The sequence below is a fragment of the Passer domesticus genome, chromosome 5 (genome assembly GCF_036417665.1).
Source record: "Passer domesticus isolate bPasDom1 chromosome 5, bPasDom1.hap1, whole genome shotgun sequence".
In the NCBI taxonomy this organism is placed as follows: domain Eukaryota; kingdom Metazoa; phylum Chordata; class Aves; order Passeriformes; family Passeridae; genus Passer; species Passer domesticus.
Window position 1 is genome coordinate 30,996,506 of NC_087478.1, and position 13,538 is coordinate 31,010,043.

The window sequence follows — 13,538 nt, forward strand, 5'->3', positions numbered from 1 at the left end:
CATCAGACTCCATGGATAAGCTTCTTAATGATTTCAAAGTCTGGTCTTTAAAACAGCCAGCTCCTTCTACCTTGGCAGTCTGGGCCCCAGACTTCTCTTTTTTAGGAGATGGTAATCCTGCCATCCTTACTGTACTTAAAGTCCTCAGCTCCATTGTGTCCAACATAGACAATGACTACAGTAATGGTTCTTCTCCTCTTCCTGTAGTATAAAAATCTGCAGAATGCCTATGCCCATTAATTGAATATTCAAAGTCAGTGATTTCCTTTCTCTTTTCCTCCTGGGGGATTTGAGGAGTGGGAGGTTATATGTGGAGTGTGAACAAACTTAGGAAGTGTTATGCTGTCACCTGAAAGGAAAAGGGCTAATCAGAAAATCTCCACAAGTCACAGTCTGCGCTGCTGATTTGACTGTAGGAGGAAACTTCGTGTTGATAATTTTTTTTTTAGTTTGGTTGGTTTGTTTTGTTGTTATTTGGGCTTTTTTGGTTGTTTTCTTGGGGGAGGGGTCTTTAGCAATCAGTGGCAAATACCTAGTAAATACTTGCTGGTGTTACAATTTAAAAGTGCTGCTTATAAGTGGAGAATTTCTATGCTATGAGACAAAGGTTGTCAGTGGGACTGCGTTGGCAAGCAGGTTACAATTATTTTAGTGTCTTGGTGTGGCTGTAACACAATACTTCCTTTGCTTTCGCTGGAGCTTCTCTTCCTTTCCTGTCATCTTTGGCTCTGGTTGTGAATAGACATTGCTTCTTTTGGGGTGCTTATTCAAGTACAGGTGCAAAGAACGCCCCTCAAACAAACTCAAGTTCTCTGCTTCAGGAATGTTAGTCTTCTCAAACACTTCCCTTTTCTTTGGTCTCATCCTAATTCAAGCAGGTTTTGTTTTCCATATTATTAAATATGGATCTTCATTCAGCAGTGGATCTTCCACTTATGTCTTCTTTGGCTATAGAAGATAACTGGGGAATTGACGGATCCATTGCAGGTGTGGTCAGTATTTCTTTGAAGTAATACAGGTCCTGTGCTCTATTTATGGAAGCATTTGAGCAGTTGTTGCAGCAAGAAACCATCGCTTAATGTGGGCCATTAGATCAATCTACATTATGGTCTGCTTGTCAATAAAAAAAAATCAGAAAAGCTGTGATAAAAGCTAATTTCCTTAAATTCCTCTTTCTTTTCTACAGGAATGATATATTTAATTTTAAGTGTCTGTGTTTGTGCCAACAGATTTTTCTCTTAAGCTAATGCTGAGAAATTGCTCTTCCTCTCCAAGGACACTCCTATGTGTTCTGCTACAGGATAACCAGCTAAACCTCATCTCAGCCTTTCTCAATACTTGAAAGGAGCCATTTACAGAATTTTTCAGGAAAAATTGAGATTGAGATTTTTTCAGCTGCCCAAAGTGAACTTGAGGAAGCAGTGAGAGAACAGGGACTCAAACACAGTGCTACAGAGATGGGTCTGGTGGTTTGGAAGTAGTCTGAAGCAATGCCAAAAATGACTAACCTTTTCTGTGAAACCTGGATGTACTCATATGAGGAGTCTGCAGCCACCTGCCGTGGTATTGTCACCTAAACCCCAGACTGGCACATTTGCTGCATTGTTAGGCACTATTCTGAAACCTGATATTGAACCTGACCCAGAACATCATTTCCTGTTTGTAGTTCAGGTGTGTTGCTGTGTAATACAACTTGTTCAGCTGCCTTTGTATTTCTAGTAAGAGCCTGCAAAGCTCAGCTTTTCTCAAAAGCTACAGGAAAAAGGGGAAGGAGCAAACAATCTTCTCTATCTCACAGTCATGCAGAGGTTATCAGAAATGCTTGTTCGTGGTATCTACAAAAGAAAAGAAGGAACTGCTTGAAAAGCAGCACATGTATTTATATTTTCTCCCTCTCTCACCTCATTTTTTTTATCTACCCTAACCTGAATTTGGCAAACTGCAGAATGGGTGAATTACTGTATTTTTACTGTATTTATGTCAATATTTGCAAATGATGGAAAGAAACTGGAGTTCTTACACTCTTTTGCTTGATAGTGACTGCTGCTTCACATAAGAACATGCTTTTTTATCAAGAAGTATGTAAATAAGCAGGTCCTTAAGAGCTGTGCAAATTTAAGATGAAAGTATGATAATTTTCTCCAGCAATAACTGCACTTTATTGAGTTTCCATTTTGGCTGTTTTTTCTTCCTGCATTTAAAAATAAACTTCCATTCTCCCTCAAGTGATTTAGCAGTTTGGAAAAAAGGACAGATCTTTACATACACATGGAAAATAATTTTCTTAAAATGAATGCATCTATTGAGGCACTTTTTCACACCTTTGCCTGACAGACCTTATTTTCCTTTTTTTAAAAATTATTTTGACCATTCCCATGTGACCATTTTCATTAGCTTTTCCCAAAAATACTCTGTACTAGAGAGAATCCTAGGCCTGTGACTGAAATCAAACCAGTTTCAAACATAAACTAATGACCTCATTTGTCTTGCATAAAATTTATGGCGTTTATTTTTGTTGGAACAGTATATAACCTTACCATGTAATGAATATGAAATGTATCTGCTGATTCAATGTTCTTTAATAATTTAACCCCTTCCTCCTTTTCTGAATTTGTTTACTTCTTCCTATCAGAAGACTTCACATCTTCTGATGTTTTGTTTATTTATGGTGACTTCTTTTGTTAAGATGAGCCCAGGCAGTGCTACAGGCTGGGGGCAGAGTGGCTGGAAAGCTGCTCAGTGGAAAAGGACCTTGGGATGCTGGTCAACAGCACCTGAACATGAACCAGAGTGTGCCCAGGTCTGACTGAGTCACCATACCTGGAAGTGTTCAAGAAATGGCTGGACATGGTACTTAGTGCTATGGTTTAGTTGGCAGGGTGGTGATCTGTCAAAGGTTGGACTTGATGATGTTATAGGTCTCTTCCAACCTAGATAATTCTGTGATTTTTTTATCAAACATGGTAATGAGTCTATAGTGACCAGACTTTGACTCTTTTATATTTCAAATAATGCTGGTAAAAATCTCACTTTCCCTACACCAAACCCTAATTATTAATGACTACATAGAAAAGTGTGTTGTAGGAATGGGTTCTAATAGAATCCCCATGTCATCCCCATGAACAGAAGGGTAAAATAAATCCATAGCCACACGGTTCTTTTTTGTTCTTTCTTACTCAGAAGCTTGTTCTGCTTTATAATATAATTTCACTTGTTTTTTTACCAATTGCTTTGCTATGGCTGAACATTTTTAACCTCACTTTAAGAAAATAAGGTTTATGTGATTGTGCTAATATCTGCTAATCTTTCCTTGTGAACCTTGAATTCACTGGCCTATTTCATCCAGAGTTGACCAACATGAAGAAAAACTAGAAATGTTAGGTTTCTGAAAAAATTATGCCATTAGCTAAACAACTTTGTAAGGAAGAGAGCCTGCTAGTAGAGGCTGTAAGAGCTCAGTCTCATCAGTTACATTAAAGTCCACATGAGGAAATAGGCCCACTCCAGAGTAAATGGCAGTGTAAGAAAAACACAGGAAACTCTAGAACTTTGCTAAACTAGTGGCATACACACATGAATCATTCTTGGTCCCAGTTTTAAAGGACTACTGATCATCTCCAGCTAAGTATCTACAGAAAGAGTGCTAAAAACTAGCATAGAGTTTCTCAGCAGTGGCACAGGATATATTTAAAAAGTCTCTTTTAGAAATAGGAGAAAAGAGAATGTATTGAGAACAAGACTGTTTCATGGCGGTTCTTTTATGAAGTGCAATTTTTAAGAACATAGGGTAATTACTTTAAAGTTTTGACTTTGCAAATTTTATTCTTCTGAGTAATTTCTTGAAAGCCTGTTTGTCTACCTGTGCCCATCAGTGCAGATGACAGAAGCTGATGCAACACTAGCCACAAGAAATTACTGTGAATGCAATGATGGTAGCAATAGTAACAGTACAGATGAAACATGTTTCCACTAAAGAATGAAATTTAAGTTAAATAACTCTGACTGTATTTACCACTGATGATAATGGGCAATTTAGTTCCTTTCCATAGGAAAGAAGCTGAAAGCAGGAAATACAGTAATCAGCATTTTTCTGTTACACAAATACATTCCATTTCCTTCTTCTCATCTACAAGACTGTTTTTGTGCATAACTCGTGCATATATTCTGTACCACTTTTACACGTGTCTGTAATAGCTGCAATCCAACAGATAGTTCTTTGAATATGAGATGGAATCAGCGCCTTTAACCTAAAGACAAGCAAGGCTGATCATACATCTTTGGTCTCACAAACCCTCACTTGCTAATCCCCAGCCAGTTGTGTACTGCAGGGTCATGCATTTGCACACCAGCAACTGATGGTTTGTGTTCTCTCTAGCTAAACTCCTGGTCACCCCTCCTCTCATAGGTCTATGGATGGCAACAAAGTTGCCAGTGTGGGAGAAAATGGAGCTTTACAAAGGATTTTCCTTATGGTCCTGGAGCTGTAAATCTCTGCTTGGAAGTTTTCTCTTACCTCTGCATTTATAAGCAATATGCTGTACACCTGACTGAGAATTTCTAGCTTTTTTTTTTGAAGACCAAATCAGGATGGAAGTTTCTGGGCCTGATCCTTTCTCCAGGAGATCTCAAGTAATGTTAAAGCTTCTGCAAAGGTAAACAAACAACCCCCCACCCCACCGCTGTCCTAATTCATGAGCTTATTTCCAGCAATTTTCTTAGCATGGAAGTGAATTTGAGCACAGTGTTCACTTCAGCTGCCAGAGTTAGCTCTAGTCCTTCGTACACAGAGCAGCGTGACCCCAGCCTGCTGTCCCAGGCAGATGTTTTTGGGTTTCTGTGGCTCTTCTGCTGCTGGTGCTCTGCCTGCCATGGTGGTGGCTGGTGTCCCCGGTGGCATTTGCCTGTGCCTGTGTCCCTGCAGCGCTGGCACTCAGGGCAGGCCCGTGTGCCACAGTGGAGGAGTCACCGAGCGCTGCTGCCTCGCTCCAAACGCCTGTGGTCCCCACACGTCACCGCATGCAGTGCAGTGCTTTCAGCTCATGGTGCTCATTCTCACATGTAGGTTACGCTTTTCTGTGGGCAGAATTCTTAGCTGTAAGGTGTGTGGGGTTTTGACTGGAGGATTGCAGAGAGGTGCCCTTGAGATCTGTTCTCTTTATGCTGTGCACTCCTTAGGCAGAGCCAGGCTTTTCCTGGTCATGCTACATAATCTGAGCCCAGCAAACCCCCAAGCAGTTCCTTTCTTAACCTGTGGGTACTTGCAAGAGACTTGCAGCACCACTTTTTGTTGTGTTTTGTATGCAACTGTATAAGAGCGGCTTTAATCACAGCCTTGGGCAGTCAGTGATTTCCTTCTAGAGTTTTCCAAGAGAAGTCTGCTTCTGGTCTGTTCTTGGGATCATAAGCAGGAGTAGGAGTCGGTTGATCCAGAGCTGGGGAGGTCAAGTAGCATCAAAGGAAGGGAATGTCTCTTTCTGTGTCTTAATAGTAAACACATTGGCACTTGCGCACATTTGTCTGCAGATCGCTCTTGCAGTAATTAAAGACACCTTTTCATGAAAACAGTTCTTAAATGTTCAAAAAAATAAAGGAGGACTATGTGTAAAAGAGCACCGTTTAGGGCTCACCAGTTATTAGCATTTTTTTCAAAGGGTCTGTCCTCTCACATTGTCTGTCTCTCATTAAGCAAAAATATTTTTGTGAATGTGGCAACTAAAATTTTTTTCCTTACCAGAAAAACCAACAACCCAAGTGAATATGTATATTCTAGATTCTAGTCCTGTACTGCTAGTGCTTCAGCAGTAAACAAGTCACATCATAGTTTCAATCCTGAGATGCCAATTAAGCCTTCCCTAAGAATATTAAACAAGAGAAGTCTGAGATGAGCAGTACTCCAGGCTATCATATGGACTCTAGACCCTAAAAAAGAATGTCTTTTAGGTTGTTGTTCTTGTGATGAAAAGTATTTGTGCTTTTAAACTAACCTGTAACATTCATTTACATTTGTGTGCCATCCTGTCAAGGGTTAGAATAAGTCCATGGTAAATTAAGGGATAGGAAAAAAAAAGACAAACCATTTGGTAAGAAGCAGTCATTTTTCCAAAGTATTTGTGACATCTGTGCTGTTGAGGATTATTATTTGTAATTTTCCAGAAGTAAATTTGAAGCCATCCAGAATGGGATCTAAGTAGGATGAAATACATAGCATTATTTTGAGATGAACAAAGATACAGGTCAGTACTCTGAAGGTTTATTTTATTTTTTAGGAGACTTTTGTCATGGGTTAAAACAGTGTGAGGAAACAGTGTGCTACTCATTGATTAATGAATGAGTTTTTTCCCCTGTATATTTGAATTTAGGCAAAGTAATACTGCACATAATTTATAAAACTCTACTGAAGTATCTATAGTGTGCTATATAATAACACAAGATTGATGGCAACACAGGAGGATGGGAAGAAGATGCTCGAGCTGACATAAAACTTTCTGTATTCTTCAAAGATGGGCCTCAGCTTTGTTTTATTTGTATGGGATTTGAGGGTTGATTGTATGGGTACCATTGGTCCTTCAAACCTTTTAGTGAGATTTATAGTTGTTTGTGCATGTATTCTTAATCTCTTGACAACGTGTATGATATTTTTGTGGAAGCTTTACATACATCCCAATTTATTCTATTGTCCTAGTCTTTTCACTTCTTAAAATTACTTTTATTGTTTCATATTTTGAAGGTCTGAAATATTGTTTTCTGTTTTTCCCCTGTTGTATGGAGATTAAGTGGACTGTCTTAGTTTCAGGTCAGATAGCATGTCACTGGGACAGCAAAATGACTGTAAGCATTCATCCCCCACGCATGAAATCCCAACCTGCAGCACTTCTGTCTCACCTTGAAAAGACGATTACTGAGATCTTTGTAGATGGGCTTTAAAGCTGGGCATAATCCAGTGGTGAGTGAAATGCAGAGTCATACAAATCAGTGACATTTAACCCCACCACACGTCAGTCCAGGTGGTAAGAGAAATTGGTAAGAACTGTTTCCAGCCCATTTTCCTGGTTAGCGCTCCTAATCTCACACATGCTGTGTGATTTCTGTGCAGGTGCACACACTTGTGCAAACACACTTTATTCTGTATTCACATTTTCTAGTTCAGGTAAACTTTTAAAGCACTTGAATTTCATTTCATGCTCCTCTTAAAAACAGTTGTTATTTCTGGAGAGAGAGTAGTCACCTTTCCCTTTGCCTTTCATCCTTTCTCCTCTTATTGGTGTGAAGAAATTCTATCACTCAGTTGTGACATTTCAGTAGTGGATGCTACACCCATTTTAACCGAAAGCATATTCTTCTGAAATAAGACCTAGATATATTTACTTGTCAACAGATATGCTCTATAACTTCCATAAAGAGGACTGAATTATAAAAACAGTAAAATATGTGAAGCATTTAGGTGTTTCTGAAATCTACCCTTAAAAAGAGCAAGAGCCAGCAATCCCTTGTGCCATCCTCTTTTATCTCTTGCAAAGCTATTTCTCATTTACTGTTATGCTTAACAATTCCATTTCACAGTGTGCTTTAGATTCCCAACAACAGGAAAAAAAAATTACTTAAGAAAAAACAACTTGCAAATCCAAGACCAGGCATCTATTTCTGCACAGTTCTAAACGAAGCCTTACCATTTCTTAACTAATGAGAATCTTTTCCATGTGGAATAAATCCTTAGTTCTTAGCAGCATTAGTAATGCTTAAAAAGCTTAAAAAAAAAGTCTTTAAAATGGTTCACTTGCCAACTGCCTTTGACTGTCTCAATAAGACATTGAAACAGACCTTCTGCTCTAAATTAATAAAGCCAATCACAGCCACACAAAGCCCAGAATGACCGATCATTCTTCTGGTGTCCTCACTATCTTTACTGAGGTCAGATAAATCACTTTCGAGCTGTTAAATCAATGATCATAAATTAGAGCTCTGTTTTTACAGCACCTTGTGGGAAATTCTCATGGTTAAATTAATCTAACAGCTGCAGCAATGAGCACCTCCCACAAGATCATGTCAAAAGTTCTTCCCCCATACACCACCTTTTTTTAAAAAGGGAAAAAAGGACTGAATTATTTGTTTTTACCTAGCACACAAAATGGAATCCCTCCATCTATCCCTGCTAATTCGTGTTTCAATTGTACCCAGCTGTTTAAATTGCACTGTGCAGAGATTGCCTTGATCCCCAGGTGCTGGTACTCCATCTGTGCTGTTCTGAGAGACTATTTACAGCCGAGGTTAGGCCAGTGATTGCTGGGATGGAAAACTCATTTCTCAGCCTGGCTTTTATTTACACTCTTATTAAAGATCCTTTCACTCATGTTGGAATGGCAGCTAGTGGCTGCAGTAAGCGCTTGGCACTGAGCCAAGCAGCGAAATTACCATGTCGATGAAAGATAGCCTGCTTCCATTTTAACCTTTCACTGCTCCCCCCTTTCCATCTATATTTGCATGAAGAAGGATGATTATTGAAAGAGATAGGGGGACAAAGGGATGAGAGAATCCTTGTCAACTAAGCTTTTCAAGGGATAAACCAATGGTTTGTGACCAATTTTGAAAAATCTTTACTGCCTTATTAATTTCCTACTCCTTTCTCTTAATTGCTATTAGAGTTTATTTTCACATGAAGCAACAGAGCTGCTCTTGCTCTGCTCACATCCTTTCCCCACTGCTTCCCCTGTGAACATGACCCTGGGTATGTCTGCAATGTTGAGGTTCCTACTTCATCCCCAATGCAGGTCACACAGAGCCACAGCAACACCCTCAAAGCATTTTTCTCCTACAAATATGCCTCCTGGAAATGAATCACCTCCTTGGGAGCAAGCAGCTCATTGCACACAGCATGTTATGTTACTGGGGAGGGCAAGGGGAGAGTGTCTGGGGGGCTGGCAGGCAATCACCACGCTGTGGCCCTAGATGTATTTTAAAAAACCCAAAACAATAACTATTTCTCCAGAAACCTCAGCACATTTGTTTTTAAGAGCAACACCAGACTGGTGAAAAGCAACACAATACACCTCAGCTGTTGCAAGAAAACAAGCAATGTTGTTAAGTGCCAACTATAGCCCAGTACAACAAGGAGGAGACCCCCAAAATCTTGAGTCTCTCTACCAAGCTCTATTTGTGAGGCAGCCCATGACCTGAAGTGCAGAAGCTGTGCTAGTTCTTGACTGCAGGTAAAAAACATACTTTTGTCTCTTTGCCTGTTTGCAGAGCAGAAAGAGAGATGAGTCCTTCTATTTTCCATTTTCCTGAGTGGAGGGAGGAGCAGTGAACAGGAGTAAACTCTACTGAGAGGTTTACAAGGGTTGGTGTTCATGCTCTTGAGCCTTGTTTTGGGTGGTGTGCAAATAGAAACATTCGTCTCCTAGCTCAACAGGAAAGGAAAAAAGGAAAAGGAAAAGGAAAAGGAAAAGGAAAAGGAAAAGGAAAAGGAAAAGGAAAAGGAAAAGGAAAAGGAAAAGGAAAAGGAAAAGGAAGCTATATCCTGAGGGATTTATCCCTTTCCTTAGGTGTTCAAGTCTGCAAGGTTAAGCCATTGCTTAACCTTGCAGATCCTCACGAGGTGTAGGCTCAACTCATCACTCGGAAGGCTCGCTCTACCAGGATACATTAAGAAGACAAAATTTCAGGCGTTGGTTTTACAAAATTTGTACAAAATACACTAAATTACCAGGAGTCTGCTGTTTGTCCGGTGCAGGTGCTTCACTGGCCTAAGTTTTCTGACAGCCATTGACTGCTGCATTCCCAGTGGGTGTGGAGAGATGCAGTTTTTCAGTACAAGGTAGCTGTGGAAGCCTCCAAAGAACGAACAAAATTGAGTTGTTCAATTTTTAAAACTCAATTTTATTTCCACTGAGCATGAGGTGCCTAGAGAAATGGGTGTCTTATTAGTTGCTGCTTAGTTATAAATTTTTCCTATACGTAGATATATGTGTGTATGTGTATAACTACATATATATAATTACATACATTCAAATTTTATATTCTACAAAAGCTTATTTATTAGAACTCAGTCTGTGGCATATAGCTCCAGGTTTGTTAGGTGTTTTTTCCCCATTTTCTAATTGACTGAGTACCCATGTCCCTGGCTACCAGCTTTTCAAATGAAGCCAGCACCAGGGAAACCTTGCAGGAGCAGTAGCAGAAAAGAATGACTGGGAAATTTTGTATAACAATAAAGGTTTTTTTCTTTTTTTCTTTTTGGCGCTAAACAAACATTCCCTAAAACACCCTTCTTTAAAAATGTAACCACAGTAGGATTTACCGTTTCAGCATTGTGTTTTATATTTTTCCCATTCACAGAATACTTATATGTCTGGACATGAAACTGAGTTTGAAAGTTGTGTTTTGATTCTTGTCTGGTTCATTTAAACTGCTTCTATGCTGGTGCTCAAGCAGAGAAGGAGTAAGAATGATGTTCCAGATCTTTTAACATATTCTAAATTCCCAGATGCAAAATTCAATTGCACGAGTCCTGGCAAAAAAACAAGCTTCAAGAGAGGGTGCAAAGACCAGAAAAGTAAATTTATTTTTTCAATTAGGAGCATAGTGAACACAATCCTCAGAAAATGCAGCATAAGAATTTTGTATTAGGAGCTTGTTCATGGAGTACCTTGATCTCAGCTAGATGAGATGCAGTTGACATTTGGCAGACAAAGCTCTAGGGAAAGCTGGCGGATGTTAAGAAATAAGACATTTGGCGCAATTAGCTGTGGTACCAACCCAGAAATGAAAGCAAACAGGCACAACATGGGGACGAGAGGATTTTTCAGAATTAAGGCCTAAACAGCTCATGGCTTCAGGAATCCCTTGCTCTTTGTACATTCCTTGGCAATTCCCTCTTTAAATAACTGGTTTCTCTGCTTCTAGATCCTGGATAACTGCAACTGGCTTTGGCTTCTCCCTGTCTCCTCTTGTCCGTCCCAGAATGTGCTGTGATGCTGCACTGTAAACAGCTGCCTCAGCCCACATCTGCCACAAAGGGCTGCAGGATTAAAAATTAAACTAATACACATTGAAGAGATCTGGATGAGCAGGGTCAGTCTAAATTCTGAACAGACTGAAATGACTGTAGGGCTGTCAGCTGCTTTTACATCCTCGAGCTTTATTGAATATTATACTGGGCAAAGAAATGGTCTCTATTTAGGAACAATTTGTGCTATTTCATAAGGTGACTGCCTAGTCATTTGTCTTCCATAGTAACTCTTGTGGGAAAGCAGGGTCTTTCCTTGTAGTTTTACTCATGGATCTCTTACAGACTTTCCATATTCTTAAGTCTTATCCTTTTAAAGAAAAAACAGCAAAATTTCAGGTCTTTTTGCTTAGTCCCCAGAAAGTTGTAGCAATTACAGAAATGACTATCATATGAGAAGCTAAATGCTCTATCTGAGCTTGCGTGACAGCCTTTGGATTTTCCAGACAACCCTTAATTTGCCAAGGAGGAGTAGTTTTCCTGGAGAATAACTGAGCCAAAGAACTGGGATAGCAATGGTCCAAAAAGTTGAGCCTTCTAAAACCAACTTAAAGACCATTAAAGTTTCCCCTTTCAAACTGGAAAATTAAAATATTACAGGCATGTAAGTTTTACTTTAGAGGTAATGAGCAATGTTAGAATAATGAAGAAACCATTTCCCCTTCTACGAGTCTTCCCTTTAGGTACCAGCATTGCTGCATTGCTGGGGATGCTCTCGCTGTCAGCACCTGCAGGAAGCAAGTTCTGGGAGGAGGTGGATGGCCAGGGACTCGGTGGCTCATCTCAAACAGCAGTTAACTACGCCAAAATGTTTTAAATCTGAGAGGGGCACAGTAAGGAGAGGAAAGGAAGGAAAAATATCACCCCATAGCATAAATAAAGCTGGAAGATGCTCTGTTGGAGTCCAGTCCGTTGGGAAAGTCCTTGAATTGCCACAGACAAGCAGAACACTCAACCAACAGACTTGTAAATCCAGGGAGGACTGAGAAGCTCACAGAAAACACCAGACCATTACAGCTGGCTGTGTGCCCTCTTGACAGAGAAACACTGTGAGGGATTGATTTCTGCCGCTTAAGGGAATAAATGCTTGTGGTCAAGATGAGGGATACTTTGACTCTTTAGAAGCTGAGAAATTATGCACTAAAGCACATAAGAAAAAGAACATAATTCTAGTATTGGGTGGCCTCAAATTCATGAAGGTTCAGAGATTTTGTCTATCTACACATCTAAACAATCAGTATTAAATTAGCCACAGTAAAGATCTAATTATTTCTTCTGCTGCAGCTACCTTCCTCTCCCCTTAACATTTTGTGACAGAGTGTCATGGACTATTGCTACAGCTTCAAATTTATGATTAATTATTCTTAAATTATTAAAAGTCTCCAACTAATGTGTCTTTATCTACCTGTAGACACATTTTGTCTACCTTCATCAAACTCCTTTGTAACAATCTCACCCTCAAAGCACCATTTCCCCAGAAAGTATTTTAACATCCCCAAAAAGTTATGGCATCTTCTGCTTTGCAAAGTGGAGGATTTTTTAAAAAAAAACTTCATCCTTCCTCCAAACAAGAACAGGATGTGAAAAAAATGTTGATTGATATAAGCCTTCCTGGAAAGCATCAGAGAAACTCTGGAATCAGTAAAGCGCACTGTATAAAACATAAAGAAGTCAACTTTCTGTGAAAGTACATTGCTCTACCAGGACACATTAAGAAGACAAAATTTCAGGCCTCGGTTTTACAGAAACTGTGCAAAATACAATAAATTACTGGGATTGTTCCCTTATGTCACTTTAGTTAACTGGGAACATTCAGTAGGATACATGAATGGATTATTTGGCAAAGCACTGATTTATTGCCTACATGAATTACAGAAACTGGTGTCCAAATTTTAAGAGTTGTATGAATCACCTAAAAAAATTTAAAATAAGAAGCCTTACTCAATCTACAAGCTTATAGAATTTACAGCATAGGAAATGCAAAAGGATGATGTGGAATAAGGTCCTTTAGGTTCAGTTGGTGTGCAGGAGTTCCCTGTCACTGCATGCTACCAGCACTTACTATTCAGCTGACACCAGCAAGCCAGGCAAAGCTGTGCTGGAGTTTTATTTGCACAGCAATTTTAAACTTGACACTGAGGTTGGACTGCAGTAATAAACTGCAGGACTTAAGGGAAGTGTAGTGAAGCAAGAGTGAAAGAAAGTAACACGTTGCCTCTCTGTGCACTCTCCACTGTGCTCAGTAGATAACACAAAGGGCACGTGCAGCACTTTAAAAACCACAGTAGCACTAGAACAGATGTTTTCAGTGCTCTGCTACTAAGCACGAGGTGAAATAGGAAGCAGGAGAACCACTTGTGCTACAACGCAACATTTCAAAATATAATGAGTGGGTACATGTCCAGCTCTCATTCTCTTGCTGGCAACCCAGGTGGGCATTGCCCATGGCTGTGCTGACACAGGGCAAGACTGCTCTCAGTTCCTGCATCTTCAGCATCTGCAAAAGCACCTTTGGTTACTAAATAACCGTGAGAGC

At 39.7% G+C, this 13,538-nt stretch overlaps 1 protein-coding gene across 7 annotated transcripts in view; it reads left to right on the plus strand.

Annotated features, from left to right (window-relative positions):
* The window catches only part of MON2 (MON2 homolog, regulator of endosome-to-Golgi trafficking), a 95,622-nt gene extending 83,521 nt beyond the window's left edge, over positions 1 to 12,101 (plus strand). For 5 of the 7 annotated variants that reach the window (XM_064422536.1, XM_064422537.1, XM_064422538.1 and 2 more), the window contains one exon: positions 11,686 to 12,101. In XM_064422536.1, coding sequence (XP_064278606.1) covers positions 11,686 to 11,988 — 303 coding nt within the window. In that variant the 3' untranslated portion in view covers positions 11,989 to 12,101. Of the gene's footprint in view, positions 1 to 4,576; positions 4,649 to 10,899; positions 11,657 to 11,685 lie in introns of those variants that run through there. The other 2 variants (XM_064422540.1, XM_064422541.1) reach the window with 2 other exon arrangements.
* The last annotated feature ends 1,437 nt before the right edge of the window (positions 12,102 to 13,538 follow it).